Genomic DNA, 21,251 nt, shown 5'->3' on the forward strand with positions numbered 1-21,251 from the left:
TATTATTTTTCAGTTATTTAAATAAATAAAAATAATCTTCAAAAATTACGAAAACGACTTTGGCTGAATATTTTAATTTTTACCCAATCAGTAATAACCACATACTATTTTACAAAAGTTTAGCAAGAAAAAATTTGATGGGAAACAACCAAATTAAATACTGTACGTGGTATTATTGTAGTAAAAAACAATACCATAACTATTACGGAAACTTGAAATATTCCAAAAAAATGTTTTTTTAAGCCACATATTACATTGAAATTTGTTTTATTACCCATATATAACTTACTCTATTACTCTTATAAGTGATAAATCAGACTATTATACGGATTGTAGTATATAGCATAGGACTATAAAATGACCATCACCCTTAATTTACCTTTTCTAACGATTTTCACTAATATCCGTTGGAAAATTTTGTTCAGCTACATCTCAGCTACAAAACCAAATTCTCGTGAGATGTGTCCATAAGTATTAATTTTGCGTAGATAAAATAGTTAAAATAGTCCGAGAAATTATTGTCAATATTAATAAATATGTAATGTACTTGTAAGTTATAATATACATTCAGTTCTTATATTTTTCTTTTCTAATGATTAAATCCAGTAGTGTACTTGCACGTGCTTATCCCTTCTGGTAAAGCAGTTTTCATTCTATTAAACGGTGTGTCTCGGTTTAAAGCTAATGAATTTGGTTTTATTTGAAGCGAGTAGGTGGTAGCAAGATTTACTAAGCAAAATTTATGGTATATTTCGTGGTTACTAACTTTCATGATAATCATCATGCAGTCAAGTCAAGAGTTAAAGGGAAGTATATTATTAGGTAATGTATTTTAAAAGTTTTGTGCTGATATAAAGAAAGTGTTTAGGGCTATATGTGTATGTTCAGCTTTTAAAGGCTGTGTAACTATTAAGGCATTCAGTGATTCGTGCAAAAAAGTGGCACTTTGAAACATCACATAGTGTTAAATGAATTATTGTCAGCTCTAATGGCTAAGATAAGTTTATTGGTGTACAAACCTGTTCAGTTTGGTACACTATATAATTTCAACCTGTATACTAATTAATAAAATTATATTGCATGCTTATTTGTTCATGTATTTACTTCTATTTTTATGGACACACAAAACGATTCACAAATAAAACCAGCTATAAACAATAACAGATATAAAACTACATTTACAAGTGTTAATAGCTGTCATTATCAAATTTTGAAGAAATTTGGTCATAAACAATAAAATGTTAATGAAAACAAAACTCTAATTACAGTTAAGAACATTAAACTGTGACGTTTGTTTTAAGAAAGATCTCGAGATCCCATATATAAATATAAAGGAAAAAAGTAGTGAGTACAGGGATAGTTTGAAAAAAAAATATAAGTTTTATGAGTTGAATCACTCTTTTGATACATATAAACTGTTTTAAAAAAATGGTAACATACATCGAACATTATATACACATTTTAAAAATAAATTGTGCATCAACTATACCCATACTGGAAGCACTTACATTCGAAAAGGAGTAACTTAAATGTCACTTACTCATATTGTTAACTAGAGTGAACATTATTATCAAGTATTTTATTTTATAATCGTTTTATTGATACTTATAAAACCTACCGTATCTAATGAAAATTTAAAATTAATTCCGAACGAATAAAAATACATTTTATATCTGCAAACTGAGCAACAAATTGTAATGAATTAAATATTTTCTCGGACGAATATGTTGGCTGGAAAGAAATACCACAATCCTTTTCTTACTGCAACGTTGATTGCTCAATTAAGCAGCTTTTCGAATCAAAACAGCTGTTCTTTAAACATCCCTCTATCGAGTATTTCGTTAATTCTAAAAAGAGAGATTGAATCACAAACTGTTGTACAAATCCTAATGAATAGTAAATACGCTTACAAACTGCAATACTGTACAGCTCTACATTTGGGAACATGCTGTTCTAATCGAAATGTTGGGTACAATTGACTGATGTTTTCAATTCCACAAACTAAATATCTTATAATAATTTTATATATTATAAGAAAAAATATCATATTGAGAAGCCAAATATAAATATATTTAAATACAAGTAGCCAAGTCACTTGGTTATAATAAGTATCATAACAACGTAGAACTCGTTTTTCCTACAATATAAATTTTTCTACAGTTAGATTGATAAGGATAACTTAGGCATTAACTAATCTAAACCAATCCAAAGAATCTGTGTAATATATATATATATATATATATATATATATATATATATATATATATATCACTGTTAGAATCTAGAAGTTTTCTGAGACTAAATGCTGCTAGAAGCTATGAGGTCCCAGAGACCATTATTTCTAGTTGTCAACAGCTGGAACGCGCTAGTGAAGGTGGTCTTCCAAGGCTCGAAAAGTGGTTGAAACCAATTCCAGCTGAAGACTGGAATCTTTCAGAGGCCAGGATGTGACACAAATTTGAACCTGTCACAAGCAGAAATCTACCAGAAATAAGCTGTTGCCATAGGCTTCAACCGCCCAGAGACCGGAAGTTATCCGTGACATGCAATAGATCGACGAACCAGAGGCCTGGTACAGCTAATTTCTAGGAGATTCTAGGAGCAGTGAAATTGTGACTACTGCCAAAGCCTGGCTAACGCTAAGTTATTTTGTTTAACTTTGTCAAATTTGAGGTGAACTTACACGAGGTGGCACGCGATTATATGGTAAGGACAACTTACACCTTCATCCAGCATAAGTTAAAATAAAATTTAATAAATCTAATATTGCAGATTATTTTATGATTAAGGCTGAGGTATGTGAAAGGTAGTAAAAATTTTAACTTTTGACATAATTTGAATAAAATGCAATTCTGAAGTATTTATAATTATTATTTTCTTTTTATTTGCAGATGTTGATTCCTATAGAATTTATAATCATACATTTAAGTATTCAAATATTTACATATAAATGATTTGAATGTATGAAAATATTGCTGTCCAAAGCCTTGAAAGGTATTCCAAAATCTTGGAATTATAATTTTAATATTATTATATAATATTAACGTGAACGAGGAAAGAGAGTTTATACAGGTTTTAACAAGTCCCTCATGTAATGCAATCGACGTTGGCAACTTTAAACCAACTTTTATTTCCTCAAGGGGACGATATACACAATTGAGCTTATGAGAATACCTGTTTTTTGCGCATCAATAAATTTACGTAATTTTAAGGAAAATGCCAAGTTTATACGCTTAGAATAAAATTATTTACTCTACGTTAATATAGTAAATAGACTTAAAGTTTCACATACGTCACTTTAAGCGATACCTGTCATTTATCCGTTATACGTTTATACTGTGTCACTTTAATAATGTTCTCAATGAAAAAAATTGTGTTCAGCTTATTTCACCTTCAGCTTAGTGCAGCGTCTGATATCTGATGTTGTCACACACTTGGCTCTTGGGATATGGGATCCACATCCATCTGAGGAGACGAAGCTCACCACTAACTATTTCCACCGCTTTAATATCAAAGACAACTAGACTACAAATTTCTCCTTACTTCATCAGTTGTTTCGCATTGAGTAATCCATTCCCACCAAGTTCTCCCAATAGTTAGTATAAGCAGTGATACGAATAACGAGTGTTAAATGTTGGTTAAGTTTGATTACGTAAAGTACATTCAATTCATATTCATTTTAATCAAGTGAAACTGTTTACAACTGATTATTCTCATTATTTTTCGAATACACGTGCGATACATTTCTCTTTAGTTTTCCACTCCTACCAATACATTCATGAGTCTGAAATCTCATTGAAGTGACCAAGAAGGAGGTGTTTGTCAACATGTTTTATACAAGCTATTAATCATTCCACCACTAGAATGTTAGTAATTAAATTACTTGACAATTAATTATAGTTTATTTACGTAGATTGTACAATCCCCTTCTCCCCTTCTAAGGCTTCGAAATAATTGGCCCAACTGCCAAACATCTTATGAGTGGTCAATAAACGGTGACAATAAAGTTATAAACATGTAAATTGGTTTTGTAAACATATATAAATCCTTAAATATTTGTCCTTCTAATAATTACTACTAAAATTTTATTCATGCACATAAATAATCATAAATATCTTATTTGCTAATTAAATTCTTAGTTTAATGGTTTATAAAGAACTAAGGTCGCTATAAGTAATTTGGAATAAAATGTCTAGTTCTTGCTGTCCGACATTATACAGGGTGTCAATTAAGTCTGGAACCTCTTTTTTAATTTTTGAACCATAATAGAAAGAAAATACCAAAGTTTACACGTGCTTACTGGTGATAGTAACGCACACATCTGCCCAAATTACCGACCGGATAATCCCTTTAGGGGACGGTCCACAAGGAGTCAGACAAAATTCTTAAATAGCAGCATTAAGGTCAAGTTTGGTATCAAATTAAAGATCTTACTTAGCAGAGTACAATGCCGCAAACCGAACTTCAAAAGGTGGATTCATTCAGTAGTTATAGCTATTTGAATATTAAAACAATTGAAAAAATGTAAATTATTAAGTATTACACAAGTAAGTATCAATTTTTAAGTACCTGTGATCAAAGTAAGTGTTCAAAATGTTCCCCTCCCATCATCTGACAATGTAGTAATAGAAGCCAGGAATCAATAATTATTACCAATAACACAACTACTGTTATAATGTGAAAGTGGCAGATTGAGTCATACACAGCATCCACAGAAACTTAACGTTTGGGCAGGTATTATAGAAAATCAAATTATGGGCCCATTATTTATCAATGGTAATTTAAATGGTGACTCGTATCTAGCAATGCTCCAAAATGAGATAATTCCTGCACTACATTCCTGCTGCTCTTGGTCGACAGTTTCAAATAATTTATTTCCAACAAGATGGTGCGCCACCACACTTTTGCTCTCCTTGTTAGAGAATACTTGGATACAATATTCCCTTCAGATGGATTGGAAGACGTGTGCAGTAGAGTGGCCTGCTCGTTCCCCTGATTTTTTTTCTCTCCGCTGGAATTTTTTTTTTTTTGGATACCTCAAAGATAAAGTTTATCGTATCTAAGGCCTCGAGATTTGGCGCACCTAAAGAAATCCTCATACTCCAAGAAGCTCAAGATATTCCTCGTGACTACCTTCAAATGCAGTGATTACCCCCCCCCCCCCCCACCCCCCCCCCCCCCCACCCCCCCCCCCCCCCACCCCCCCCCCCCCCCACCCCCCCCCCCCCCCACCCCCCCCCCCCCCCACCAACTTCATTATAAATTGAGTATGCTCGTGAGTAATATAAGATACCTTCTGGTTGATTAATTAGTGTGAATTTAACATAATTTTAAAAACGTTATATCTCAAGTCTGGAAATACTGTTTTATTCCCAAAATACACATATTTAAGTTATATACTGTAATATTCTTGGTTTATTGCTTGGTATAACAGAATAAAATAAAATGTTTGGTATTTGTTATTTAACATTTGTGCGTCCCTTTTATTTGTTACCAATAATCCCAATGTTTAAAATTTAAAATACTTTGATCGTTTTAACGATATATTGAAAGTAAAATATATAAACAATATAAACAACAATATATAAAAAATGAATTATTTTTTAATGATGATTGTAATAAGTGATTATTATGCACTAATTATTAATTACTATTATGTATTATTTATTATTTATGATTCCAATGATAATTATGTAATTATTATTACTATTTTATTTTTGAACTTACACTGATCACCTGTTAGTAAGAGGATGCCAAATGTGTATGAAGAAGATTGTCTGCATTTTAATATTCTCATTCACGCAAAATCTAGTCGATACATTTAGACCAAATTTAATTGATAATACGAATAACGCATGGAAATTTTTTATTTCGAAATGCCATTTACGATACTAGTAAATACTTAATCAAGAATTTATTTGTTTTGTATTTTCATGAAAGAAACACCACCTGATATGGTCTGCTCCAAATAGTTGTCTATAACATTAGTATTGTGTAACGGTTTAATACTGTTCTACGATAGTTTAATAACTCAAATTAGTTTCCTTTGAAATTATCAGACGGCTATTTACACTACCTGGAGAAACAAACCGGAGGCACTGATCACTAATATGAGTTAACGAACCGTTCGCTCTGTGACTACTGCAATTTAAAGGTAACAACCGAGAGCAGTTCCATTGCTAATGAAAAACACTGAAAATTTTACCAGACACACAAAGTGCAGTTGTTTAAAATTATCGAGAGGGCAGTGGGTCCATTTAGGATTTTATTCATTCGATCCTAACAGTTTTACTAAAGATTGAACTGATACCTGGAGGCATTTTCTCTTAGGGCCTTAGGAATTACAATTCGTAACTTTTTACTATAAATGATCTTTTTTCTATTCGTAACGTTCATTTTAATGCCTGAAATGAGTCTTTGAGTCAATCTTTCTTGAAACTACATTGTAAAATTGCCATTTATAGTATTCAATTTGTGTATAAAGCATATCCTCATTTAAATAAGACTCACTAAAAGTACTTACTCCACAGGAACTTAAAGCCCGATCTCCCCCCAGGGATTTGGTCTTCCGATGATATTTTAGTTTCGTTAGTAATTATCTAATACAATAATATAATCATATATGTGATAGTGTAGAGGTAGCATACTCGTCTAAGTGAGATATCCGGGTTAGAGTCCCGGCGGAATAAATACTTGTTGTGATTATATTTTATATAATTATATATAATATTTATTTAAAACATTGTTATAAATAATTTACCACACAACGTACATAAAATCTCCAGAAATAAGAATATATCAATAAAAGGGTTTAATATTTAAATTTCAACCATCTTCAGGAAATGAATAATAAAATAATGAATAGGGATAAATGAACAACAAATATAAATTTAAACCTAAATAACTAAAAAAATAATGAGAAAATTGTTTTGGAATTTTTTACATGTTACTGTTCTTCTTATGGTCCGTAGTGAGTGAAATAATATTTCGATGATTCTACATACATTCTCGGGTAAATCGATCCAACAGCCTCAATACGTCCCATATGTGCGTTTAGGGCCAAGAAATAGAGAAAACTTTCCGTGAACATTTATCACTTGATTCGACAGCTATAATCTAACGCACAATAATAACAACATTAATATGTATGTATATTGTGATGAAAGTGACTCAAAGCTCTGTGAAGAACCCATTGGGTTGTCTTCTCAAAACTACTGTTTTCTATAACTCTACCACAGTCGGATATATTATGAATCTATGTAGTTTTATGTAAGATCTGAGTAACAGTTTGTGAAACAGTTGAAAGTTACATAGCTACTGAAATCATGAGTGTTTTATTGGAAAAAGGAAAGAGTTTTGGGACCTTCAAACGTTTATTCGCGAATGTATATGTGTTGCCAGTCAGATGTATGAGTATTATTAAAATTTGGTGTAAATATTTTTTAAAAAAGAAACAGTAATCAAGGAAAGTTAGTTTACATTAACTAAACGACAATTTTCGCTACCAGAATACGTACGAATTTTGACAGTATTTGCATATTGTGCATCCTCGTGTACCTTAATAGTTAAGTTTGAAATTCATGAGTTATAACATGCAATAAAATCTAAAATTCCTATTACATCTAAAACTAAAATAATTGCCTGATAATAATAAAATTTCTAACATAATGAAACTTTAAACATTCTAGTTAAAATGAATACCTTAATAACTTAGGTTTATTTAGATGTTTATTTTAATATTAATCGCATGCCCGACCTGAAACTACGCAATAACCACTACAGTTGTCCTTGGTGAAATGTATTGGTCAAGTGTTTAATTCTGACCAATAAACTTGTGAAATGTTCAACGTTATGTGATTGAACTAGACCGATGATTATATTGGTATTTATCTACGTCATAATGGTAGACGATTTTGGCAAATAGTGTTTGACTTACAACATGGTTTATAAAACAATTTCTGATACTTGTTCGTGAAAATAGGGTTGTTGCTGGAACTGGATAATTTATATTTGCTGGTTAAATGAACATATACTGTCGCAGGTTTTTGAGTGAAATAACAATTTGAAACGTATTCTGGATCCCACTAGATGTTACAGTAATAAAGACGACTGTTCATCATAAGTGTATTTACGTATTGTGAATTATTGAGTTTGATGCAAACGCAGCTAGTTATTTATGTACTAATTGAATAGTTATTAAAAATAAAACTACATTGAATACATTTAAAGTATATTCATAAAATTCAGACATTTACAAAAATTTACATTGAGGTGAACAGCAACAAAAAAGAGCACCAAAGAACATATCAAAAGATCTTACTAAACTAGGAATTATTACAAAAATACGTTTATATTATTTAATCTAATGAAGTAGACCTTATAAGAAGGAAAATTCACACATCTTTCGTTTATAAAAAATACACTGAAATACATAAATATATAAAGTTGAATTTTAAGTATTTATATAATAAAAACAACAATAAACTCATTTACACAACTAATAGGTGGCATCCCGATACCAGAACATGTTTTTATTGCTAATATTTTAAAAATATATTACACTACAAGAGATCTCATAATCAAGTTTCGTTGTATTTATCTTTTTATTATTCCATATTTTTGTGACTGAGATCATTAATTAAGTTCTAGAATACAATACACAAAGCAGTGTCTTTAATTACAATAACTGAGGTACAATACCTTACACTATGGTAGGTCACATCGAGGTCACATTTGATAGTAAAATGTGTACATTATTGAACACAGTATCAAAAAAAAATGAAATGATATGATCTTGATAAAGACTACCCTACATGAACTTGTAACAATTTTCCGATATCAATTCACTGATTAAGTATTTTGGTATTGAAAATACTAAAAAATTTCTGCTCCGTTCACGTAGGACAAGGTGCTGAGGTAATATCTCATAGAATTTACTACTAAAAGGTTCTTTACACTGCTATTGGGATGTCAGGATATTCAGGATGGGTGCGGATGGAAGTTGAGGCCGCCTCCTCTTGAGATGCCGTATCACATCGACATGAAGGAAATCTGACCAGGACAAGATCTGAGTAATATCACCGACGAGGAAAGTGGGCTAGATATCCTCCTGTCTCCATCCCCAATACTACCTCATGCTTGCAGCAAGTAACGTTAGGGGGAGACCAGCCTACTCCGACAGTATTAGAATAGAATATGCTTGTATTTTTTAATATAACGTTTTAAATGAGTCTCATTTAATTGCTTCTGTCTTTATACATGATCCTATAGTATTTTATCTAATTATTTAACTATTGATTTCCAGAACAGAGGAATGAAGACATCGAGCCTAACACAATTAATTATAATAGAGAAAGTTAGAAAATAAATACAATTGAAAGAGTTGATGGAGCAAATGACTCAACAGTTTACAATGGCTTCAGCTGTACCTAAAATATCCACTGACAACAGTCTTCCTGTTCCTCTACTGAATACAACCATTTCCGCATTCTGCGTAGAATATTTTTAATGTCAACTTCTTAAAATTTTTGTCGCACTATTCACACATATGTTGTGGTTTATAACACCATTTACTTACTGATGTTCACAGAATTCTTCATGTCACAAAATGTATATTATCTTAAGAAGCGTTAATACTGCCAATCAGTAACAGTCAAACTCTTTCACGAGAAGACTTTTGCCGAATCTGCAGGGCGACGATCCCTCCAGGTGACTCGGTACAAGAAGGAATCGTTGTCAACAGGGTCGTAGCAGCCGCTGCTAAACACGCTCCTCCCCCTCCAGGACAACTACTTCTGGAAACAGGATTTCCATATCAGGATACATATATTTTCAGTTTTAATGTAGAGGTCTATCGGAGGATAAAACGTCTGTGACAGCATGTGCTATCTTGAGTATTATTAAGACACAATATTTAACTCTAATAAGATGTTTCTTTTTTAGGACTTTATTATACAGGGTACATTAAAATCCATAAAATAACTTCTAGCATCCATTAAGGGCAAAATAATACTTATAAAATTACAGGGGCAAAAAATTTGGTGTTCTCAAAAACTACATTTGGAAAAAATAAAATATCGTATCTAAAGTATACTTAAGAAGATACATGTTTCATATACACCCTGTATTTGAGTGTTGTGTTACTGTAAACAATTACATGTATTTAAAATACTGTGATATGTTGATGAAACAATATATCAGATATTCCAACACGATCATGGCGTTATTGAATGTATGTCATATATGATGGATTTGTTTGACGGCTCCGTGCAAGGTATGTTTAATCTATTACGTTTGTTTCACATGAATTATGTAACAGACTTTAAATTATCTCCTTCAGAAATATTTAAAGAATCTCCTTTAAATGCGTGATTATCAGTTTTTACTCCGATTCAATTCTTGTGTTCTATTTTTGCGGATTTAATGAATTATATTAAGTGATACATTATACGAGTATTTCACATTGAAAGCCATGATTACAAGAAGTGTATTGCCTTAAAAAGAGAAGTGCTAATAATTACTATCATTCTTTTCCAATACGTTTTACTTGTGCTATTTTTCATGTACCAGATCTACATCCGCGCCCCTCCGTACACTGTGGAGTCGTTGCCGGACACTTCTGAGTTGTTGGGGCCAACTGTACCGCAACCCTCGTCAAGTCTGCCGAGCGCACAGCCGTTCACCTTCAGTTGGGGGTCTGTCCCGCAGCAGCCACTGTAACATATTGTATTTGACTTAGTAACAACTGTCACATTTTTATCGAACTATCCTCATTCCCCCTTTTGCTTGCTATTTTTCGTTTCTTAACCAATACTGAATCTATCTATTTACAGTGAAACTCAATTACGTATCATTGATAAAAAGGTTCTGGGCATTTGAGGCAATATGTCAGTAACCACGTATCATTGTCTTTTTTGCTCAAGGGAGTTAAACGCTCAATTATAGTACATGTAAAAATTTTACTTTCAGGTACATCCATCTCAGCTATGCTCTATTGTTGAGACTTGAAAGTTTAATACTTTTCAAACATAGGTAAGCAACATATAGTGAACCAATAGTTAAAAAATAAAACATTTCATTAATAAAACATTTCATGTGTTATTTAATGTATTTTTAATTTATATGTACATAACATATATATATATATATGTATATATATATATATATATATATATATATATATATATGTTATGTACATTGTATATATATATATATAAAATATATATAATTTGTTGTGCTTAACTTTTTTAGATTTTATTTATGTTTAGAAAACTGTTATTCGATTAGCTGGATATGTTTTAGAATCAATATCCCCAAGAAACCTGCACCCGGGTTTCAGACGGTTCTCCCTTTTCGATGCAGAAATGATATGACCGGAAACTAAAAAAAAGAATACTTAGAACCATTCAATTTTAAATCTGATTCCATTTATTTGCTTGCAATTTTATTAACTAACTATAAATAAAATATCTAATTTTAAATATTTTCTTTAACTTCACTAAAAGAAGGTTCGTAATTTTCTCTAATGATATATCGCATTTTACTTGTATAAATACAAGTTTCATGTTGGTTCCCAGCGCCTCTACTTATTGTAAGTTGATAAAACTGTTACATATTACTGTATTTTCCGACTAAGTCAGACTCTAAAATCAGTGTAAACCATATAGTAAGATATTCTCCACAATATATGTGCGGATGTTTTAACGTCAATAATGGTATAAATGAAGAATATGGACCAATATAAATCCTGATGTTTTTAAGAGGTTTACCGCAGAGACGTACAATGAAAGGTCATTGCTAGGTTAATTTTGAACTTATGCAAAAGGGTAGTAGATCGTATATAAATGTACTGATATTTCTAAGAAAGATAGCTGATGACTCATCTGGTTTTAAAAGCATAAGAACTCATCTTTAAAATGCAATACTCAGATTAATTGTTAAAGAGTGCTTTTTAGATCTCACTTCACCGCATGACATAAGATGTATAACTGTTAACATTCTCCTTTTTATTGGATAATTGCAGCTCCAAATGAGCACTATCTTCGAAACTGTGGAATGAAAATCATCCGATGTCTCTCAAATGTCTACGGAATCACTAACAGCATTCTAATTTTACGTTAATTCTTTGTATGGATTCGTGGGCACAGAAAAACAACTACTCTAATGTTTAAATGACTCCGTACAATGCCAATACCGCAATGCAGCGGTTAAGGCGGTTATCGCGAGAACTATAACAAATAACTTACAGCGTAGTTGCTGCTTGGATATAGGTGATCGCCGAGCGATCATATCCTTACAAGTAGTCAGCCTGCCCGGCCTTTGGTGGTAGTTCGGTAGTTACCTTTAAGTCCCCAGGTTAAGTGTTAGAGAATATTTCTCTAACTAGTAAACTACTTCTTAGACTTAACTTCGCCTAGGCAAATAAGACATAATTTCTTTCAACATTTACCTTCTCCATTTATACCAGCTAAAGATGCCAAGGAACGCTTGTCTGAACTTGCGGTTCATGAAGCAGTAGGTGATAGGGTTGCAGCAAGAGCTGACGTAGGCAAGAAGTTGTACTAGAGACACACCCGTGCTGCCCACGTACTTGTACACGATGTCGGGGTAGAACAGGTACCAGGTATTGAGCACGTGCAGGGGCGCCCAGCACACAAAGAACTCGGCCACAACCACGAACAGCATCCGTATCACCTACACATTAAAAACTTGTAACTATTTCGGTAAGGTGAATGATTGCAATAGAAGTAAAATATAAACTATATATATATATATATTCTTTTGACAATATAGGTTGTACGTTGTGTGTATATATCTGTTACTGGTTTGTTGTATCACTGAACTAGTGTAAAATGTTGGCGATATTCATCACAGTCCTTCCATCGTCAAAAACAAAATTCAAATAAAGAGTATAGATTGATGGAGATAAAGATACATTTATTTAACTAAATCTTATACTGTATGTAAAAACTTCAATATTTTGAATGCCAACTTTAATCCAACTAAACAAATATAGTGGTTTAGTTAATTTGGGTTTGTTAACATATTGGCTTACGCGCTATCAAATCTTATCATCATGTGTATGGCATTTCAATTAGTCTTAGAAGACTGTGCTTTATCGTCTTTATCGTCGAGAATAATTAGACCTTAATGGAGCGACTCAGCTCTATACGTTCTGCGATATAATTAGTAAATCATTTATGTGGTATTATGAATCCATTCTAACATACATGACTTCAGCGTTTAAACTGAAGCAATCCCCTGAATTGATAAGTGTGTACTATTGTTAATTTCTGATAAATGTTGATTACATTTTTTTTTCAATAGATTTACTTGTATACTATAAGTATGAAAACAAGGTATAATAAATGTTAAGTTGCTAAACTTTAAAAATGTTGCACAGTTCACACCTAATGTACCTTTTTCTTAGCCTCAATGCTCTTGTCCATGTAGTTGGAGCGGATGGCATGTCTGCTGAAGGTGTAGGTGGTCTCGTTATCTCCACTGTTGCTGTTGGCCTCTGCCATGGGTGTAGTGACGGCGCTAGACACCAGGGGCGCCACCGGCGAGCGTGGTGGCTTCTGGCGCAGGGTCGGCATTCTCATCTAAGAAACAATATACTTCTAGTATTATAACCCATAAGACTTGTAGAAAGTGCTTCTATAAAATTCACATGACAATCACAAATTATACAATTATGATATTTTACTCTAATAAACTTCTATCATAACGTCTGATGTGGAATAAAAGTAATATATTTACTCATTGTTTTACAATCTTAGGCTATATCTTTTTTTGTTAATGCAAACAAGATCACTTTAGTGGATCGATAAATTGTTTGTTAATCAACAATTTTGTTTAAAAGTTAAGAGAGAAAATGTTATGCAAAACATTACCAATATTACTAAAGACCGATAAGTACTTAATAAGTTACATCTTATGTCCAATAATAAGCATCAGGTTGAGCAGGCAAAATGCATCGACACTATTGTAGGCATACAGTTTTATGCCTTAATACATCTTCTATTTAATACTGTACTTCATATGATTGGGTATTAAAATGCCAGTTGAAAACAACTCGTTTTTATTATTGCTTTTACTATAATAATATCAACGGTACAATAAAGTACGTTGGGTCTTATATTTGTCGTAGTTTTATACAGATGGATGAAAAGCCCATACTTTCTTCCGAAGTTTTGTTACCTTCTATTAAATGAAGTCTAAAAATGTATAGGTTAATGAGACCTATCACATTATAATTTTAAAGCAATTAAGGTACATACCACGAAAGAGGAGGGCTCTCAAAATCAAAACTTTAAAATGCAGTTCTATTTAACAAGGGGATAAGAAACATATATATATTATATAATTTCAAAATATATATATATATATAAAATATAAATAAAACAAAATATAATATATATATAATATAAAAAAAGATATATAAAATATAATATATATAATATAGACAGAGCATTTATATCCTTAATATTGACCCCCTTATTATTCGTTACCACACGTGGAATTATCGACTACCACACGTGCAGATCCCTTATCTCTAGAGATCACAGTGACATGCCTAAAGATATTCGTAGTTGCCTCAGTTAATCGTAGTGATGACTTTCTAAGTACCTGAGGCTTGAGATAACACTGTGTTATCTGAAACTAAACTCAGGATGGCGATCGTTTATAGGCACCATCACGTTTTTGTTCTGGAGCTGTCAAATGCCTTCGCTACATATATGTGATGGTAACAGCCTTCAACTACGCTTTTCAGAAGATAACATATAGGTAAATGGAATATATAAACATTTATCGTCAAATTCACTTTAACCAAAATTGATTCAGTTCACTTTTCGAAGGCGCTAATTCATGATCGAAAGAGATGACAGTATAACGCTGAAGTGGTGCTTAGTCAGAGAGTGGGCTGTTTGACAGAATCAGATATGTTAGCAATTAATGGTCCTGCAATTAACTATTAATAAATGGTCCTGCTAAACAAATAATGCATGAGATTTTATTAAAACAATATTACTTTTGAAGTTCTTAATAGCCATCTTCAAGTGCTAAAAAGTGAAAAATATTACTGAATTAATAATTTGTTTTTAATAATAATTTTTTGTTTAAAATTCATTTATCAACTCTAAATCTACATTTTAGGAAAAGCATAATGTTAACGTTTCATTATTTTGAAAGAGAGTGACAAAATTAAAAAAGAGTGCTATTGGAGGTTTAAACACGAAGTTTAATTCACTGTTCAGGATAAAATAATGAATATTTAATGAGTCATCAATAATTTAATACACAAATTTAATATCAATGGACATGTTCCGTAACATTCCCATCACTCTTTTTAACCCTTCCTTATTAGTTAGTTGGAAATTACTAAATACAAGCTACATAATAAAATCCAACTATCCAAATCAATTATACTGTATATTTTAGTTATTTTTAAAGCTTTGGAGACACGCTTGTAGCAAAATGATAAAATTATTAATGGTGTGAAGAGAGATAGGCAAAATGAATATATCTTTAAATACAACAAACATTACCAGGGCTATGAATAACAATAAATACTACAGAGTTTAAATAAAACATTTTGGGCTAGGAGAGGGATATGTATACATATGGAGAAGGGATTAAAATGAGTGTAGTATACCTAACTTACCGAAGATATCTTTATTTTTCACACAAAATATAGCACGAGTACGGAACGTTTCCTTAACTTAATTGGAATGGAACAGGGTAGACAAACGTGATGCTAAAGCCGTAGTTCTGTACACAGTTCAGAGAAATCAGTCACTTGGAAGAGGGGCAATTGCACGAGAAAATGCATATACTGCATTTAACGAGGGTCGAGAGACACCAAATCTACAAACAAAACCTTCTACACTTAAAGTGATACAACTGGAATATCATCCTTAATAATTTGGTTAATTAGACTCGAATAAACACTTTAAAAACTTCGAAGAAGAAAAAGATTCAATAGCACCATGTTTTCGACACGACACGAGCAACGCTCTCAAATGATATGTACTCAAGCAAGATTTACTGGCAGAAATGTGTCGGAAGTGACGTCACGTGACATCCATTGTGTCCTATACCGACCAAACAGGGACGATCACATAAGCCTACACAATATTCTGTTTCTATGAAGCCAGTCAGTGTAGCCCATTGAGTATTATATATAAAGCCACAAATGTAAAACAAAATTATCCATCAAATAACATTATACTTTATAATGTGATTGAAAACAATTATAAATAATATACAGGGTTTTTTTCCATTTTCCTGCAATATGAAGTCGACATATGAGATTTTCTGTTCTTTAATAGTTAATTAACAACACTCATTATATACTCTAATTTTGCCGTAAATCTTGTACTAACCATGGTTTAGCGCCATGTCCGTGGTTTTAAAGGGTGAATAAGTATAAAAAAGGATCACGAAAAAAAATTTTAAACAAAACTTTATATTTTTATGAACCAGCTTTATCGAAAATAATTGTGTTATGTATATAAAGTGGCAAATTGTTAATAATTATCCTAAGTACAATGATTGATATAGATAGACCTCAGTGGAAAAGATTATTTCTTCTGTTCACCATTATGATTTTAATTTCCAACTAGTAAGTACTGTATATCTGCACAAAAAATAATACATAATATTTTAATTCTACATTCGTCTTTCTTTGGATAAAAATATTTTCATGCATCAAAAACTAGAATACGCTTAAACTGTAAATGGTTTTCAATGACTATCGTATGTGTCTGCAAATTGCTTACGACTTCTGACTTGCGGATTTTCATACAGTAATCCTACAGTTTGTCAAAGTGTTTATATAGTGTAAGTTAAACCACAGTAGTTTTGTGCACATTAACTATTTAAAGGATGCTAGACAATACCTGAATTAAATGATGATTTTTTATAAGTCTGATTGTTGGTATTTAGTAAATACTCTCTAGTTTAGGATATATGTTTAGGGGTGCGGAATATAACTTGCACTTTGGGGAATAGTACATGTATTTATATTTTTTATTTATTTGTATATTGCTATTTATATGTACTATTTATTTTGGATATGTATTTATTATTTGCTTGTTGCCAGCTGTTAAATGTTTATTTACAATGCTTGCTTGTTATCTAGCATATTGTTAATTTAAGATTAGTTCTAGAATTTAATTGGATGTTTCTATCTGTTTTGTAGCAATACAAATTGTATAATAAATAATAAATAAATAAATAAGAGCAATTGAAATTTACAACAAGGTATGAGTACGTTGTGTGGCATCACATGTCGCTTAACTAGTTTCACTAAGGTTTCATGAAAAATCACACTCCTACAGCTTACTTGATTCTCGAGATGTCTTGCAGTCAGATAGTCAGACAGACATTGACAAAACATTTTCATATCCCTTCTGTAGAGAAAAAACTGTGTCACCTTACTAGTGATATGCTTCAGTGATACGCTCATACAATTTCCACGATTGGACATGCAATATCATATAATTCATTCTTGTCTATGTAGAAATATAACATTTTTGTTTAATATGAAATATTTCCCGAGATTTCTTGTTTCGTGATACATTTAAATTTCTGTTCATTGTTAGTTTGAATAACAGTTTTCAAATAATACAATTTCCGGTGAGCTAGGAAGGGTACTACAACGCAAGAGTGTGCTGAAATTATATCTTGACACTGAATAATATCATTGAGTTTCACTCCATTATTTTTATTTTTATTGTTTGAATAATCTACATTTATTAATATGACACATGTAAAAGTGTTATACTTTAGTGATCAGAGATTTTTTTACAGATTTGTTTATTATATAATTTACTTGTTGCTATCATGGTTATTTATAAGACTAATACAATTATATTTGCTAACGCTCAGCTAAATTCACGGAATTACCATAATAGACCGACACATCCTTACCGAAATCGTGTCTAAATACCCTTCGAGTCGAGTCGTCTATCAGTATATCTGCCCGTCTGTGCAATAACAATTTATGATAAGGTTCCACAGACTTTAAAACTGATAAATAGGGTTTTCTTATTCCAAGGATCAGTTTGCATTTTTGTAGTAAACAAATAAAAATAAATCCTCTTCTCTTTTTCTCCGTCTTTGAAGTACGAGTACAAATCCCGTTATTTTATGTCGGGTTCTTTATTTTAACAGTTTATTTACTCATCTAAATTCTACTTATTTATGTAAAATTTTCTTCTCTAAGATCTAAAAATTCTCAAAAATTTTATTAATATTAGTTTGAAGGAAGCTTCAGAGGGCGGATGAGAAGATGGGAACACATTTTAATAAAGGCTAAGGAGAGTCACTGCTTCCTTCACGAATCACCTCTGGCTATAAAGATATTATTATGTTTTCCAAACAAATTTTTCGTTGCATTATGAAATTTAATTTATTACTTAAAAAGAATTACGACATCCCTTTCATTAACACTAAATCCCACGTATTGCATTAATACATACATTAAATCCCATATTCCTGTGCATTATTGGCCTCTATCAGAAGTTTCTAGTCGTAAGAATCGCAGCTATACATCCAGTGAATTATATTCATATAATAAAGCTCATTATATGTGTTATATTCATGAAGTTAAACTCAAAATTGGTAATGAAACACCAATCTATAAATAAATGTTAGTAGTACCAGCAGTGTAACATACACCATTACACCACCTGAATTGAATAAAACCGTTAATATACGAAGATAATTTTAATTTCAATTCTTAAAAGCTTTTGACTGTATAAGGGGGCTTTTGACTATTATACTAGACGCTATAAGGGGGTTTCCGATAAGTACAGATCGTGAATTAATTTGAGTCAATGTAAGATAATAATAGTAATCTTAAATACAAACTCGGTCAGTTTTGTTTTATGAAATATTGTGTTAGCTATCTTCTCAAGTTTAATGAGACCCATACTAATTTAAAACTAACTACATTCTCCCAAAATCTGAATCGGTTATTGAGATAGATATATACAGTACTAATAAAAATATCCCTCTCCTGCTAACATTTTTCTCTGTTTTAGTTAAAAAAAGGATATTAACGAATATTTCCACATTAATAGTAGCTAATTTTTAACATAATGCAAAGTTGGGCGTTACTTACTAAAGAGCAAGTTTCGCAAATTCTAAACCCATATCAATTTTGGGAATTGGCTGAGTAGACAACATTTACTACAGTTAAATAATACCTCAATAAAATTCTTCACTTCACCTCTTTTTCAACTTCCATTTGGTAATTGCGGCGTCTAAAATATACAGCTGTCACATATTTTACTCCTGAAATCTGGAGTCAACATCGGTTTGACGAGAATAAAAAATACGGCGACCGAGAAACTTAAAATGAACTCTTTGGATTATTTTGACATAAGGTCTAGAATACAGAACGCCGTTAAATAATGAGAATTAAAACAAATCATGTAACTGCTTAACAATCATTATTTTAAAGATGTTTGGAAGACCAGTCTAGGCTGCAATCTCTGGCAATTTAAGAATGCAAGATAATGATGGAAGAAATTTCATGAAATGTACCAAATGAAGTCACTCTCGAGTGCATTTTTCTTTCCAAAGCACAACGAGAAGAGGATTTCTTGGACCAGGGCGCATTAAAAGATAGAGATTGTCAGGGGGGAGGTAGACTCCAGCCTCCACATTGATAGAATAGTCCACATTTGTGGGACATAATTCACTTTACCTCACTCAAAGAGGGACATAAAAAATTAGACAAGAAAGAACAAAAGAAGTACAATAATAAAAGATAATGGTTAGATAGAGAGGATAAGATAGGATAATTCAAAGAGAAGTGAAACATTGCAGAAGGCTCATACAGGAGTAATATAGAGAAGACAGATCGTGTGAAAAGAGATGCAACCCCACTAGCGAATACGAGCAGCGTGGCACGAGGGTGGTTCAGCAGTGATAAATTTAGAATAGTCATTTAAGAGGAAACAGCTTATCTCTCAAGTTCACTCCTTGTTTAAATTAATTTGTTTGAAGAAATATGAATACTGCTAAATAAAATTAAAACCAAACAGTAATCTATATACATCGATGATGTCATTGTCTAATCAAGTGCACAATTGAAATGTAGCTGATCTTAATATTCCCATGGAATCTACATTTCTCACCATAGCTAATTTGTACGTAAATAATTGAAGTTACAATGATTAACCATTGAAGAACCAACTCACCTTAAATATCCACAGCTTGACTGTGGTTGGCTCGCACTTGAAGGTTGCGGCAGTGGTCACGTGATACTGGGTGGTCGGGCGAGGGGGTGGCAGCAGTCGGTGCTGACGAAGACCTGAAGCGCTGTCGTTCGTCAGCACAGTCTCGTTAACTGCCACAGTGTTGGTCGCGTTTTCCACTGAGGAAACATTATATGCTCGTTTAGAAACTTTAGTTTAATAAAAAAAATTAAAACAAATAAATGAGATGTCACTTCAAATATTATTAAGGGACTAATCCAATTTTCTCTGAATCTAAAACTTGAAACACGTTATTAAGCAATAAAGGCGTACTCGACGGGACAGTGCAAGCTATGCATATTAAAACGGTTGAGATTAAAATTCAATCTACCTTGCACCTAGGTGTAGGCACTTTGTTGTTTGGGAGGACTTAACTTCGCACAGCTCATCTCCCGCTCAAGTTTTCAATGCTGTCTTAGCATGATAATTTTAACAAGATTGGATTACTTTGTTTTATTTGAGAGCACTGTATAAATAGTCTTTTGTGAGACGTTGTATTAATAATATGAGGGAATAAACGAATATAATAACAGTAAGGCCTTATGTATACATATACGTTTGTTTTATTATTAAATATGATTTATATCTGGTATCATATGCAAAGTTTCTCCATTTATATTAATTTTGTTCACTTTATTCAGAAAAAAACCGTATTATACTCTAAACTCATAATGTAAATATTATACTAAAAATCAGTATTTTTGTTAATGATTTATTAAAAATTAATAATTTTTTCCTTCATACTGACATACCAATATAATGTAGTCGTCATGCTACCTCACAACATACCATGGGGCTCTAAAACATGCTTTTATATTTCTATAAATGTATGATCTAATCAAAATAAAATAGTTTAACAATTACAAAATATTTTTCATTGTCTACATATGTATAGAATATAGCTGTCCCATGGCAAACCTATTAGTGTTATATTTGTACTCACAAGACAATCATGTAAATATGGTAGGGGAATCAGCT

General features: G+C 31.8%; 1 protein-coding gene across 1 annotated transcript in view; it reads right to left on the bottom strand.

Moving 5' to 3' along the window:
• Positions 1–8,219: 8,219 nt before the first annotated feature.
• Positions 8,220–21,251, bottom strand: part of LOC124362699 (cholecystokinin receptor type A-like) — a 46,502-nt gene continuing 33,470 nt past the window's right edge. Inside the window, 6 exon segments of the mRNA XM_046817411.1 lie at positions 8,220–9,794; positions 10,567–10,580; positions 10,582–10,713; positions 12,449–12,693; positions 13,419–13,604; positions 20,217–20,392. Of these exon segments, the coding sequence (XP_046673367.1) occupies positions 9,760–9,794; positions 10,567–10,580; positions 10,582–10,713; positions 12,449–12,693; positions 13,419–13,604; positions 20,217–20,392 (788 nt within the window). The 3' untranslated portion in view covers positions 8,220–9,759.

The sequence above is a fragment of the Homalodisca vitripennis genome, chromosome 5 (genome assembly GCF_021130785.1).
Source record: "Homalodisca vitripennis isolate AUS2020 chromosome 5, UT_GWSS_2.1, whole genome shotgun sequence".
In the NCBI taxonomy this organism is placed as follows: Eukaryota; Metazoa; Arthropoda; class Insecta; order Hemiptera; family Cicadellidae; genus Homalodisca; species Homalodisca vitripennis.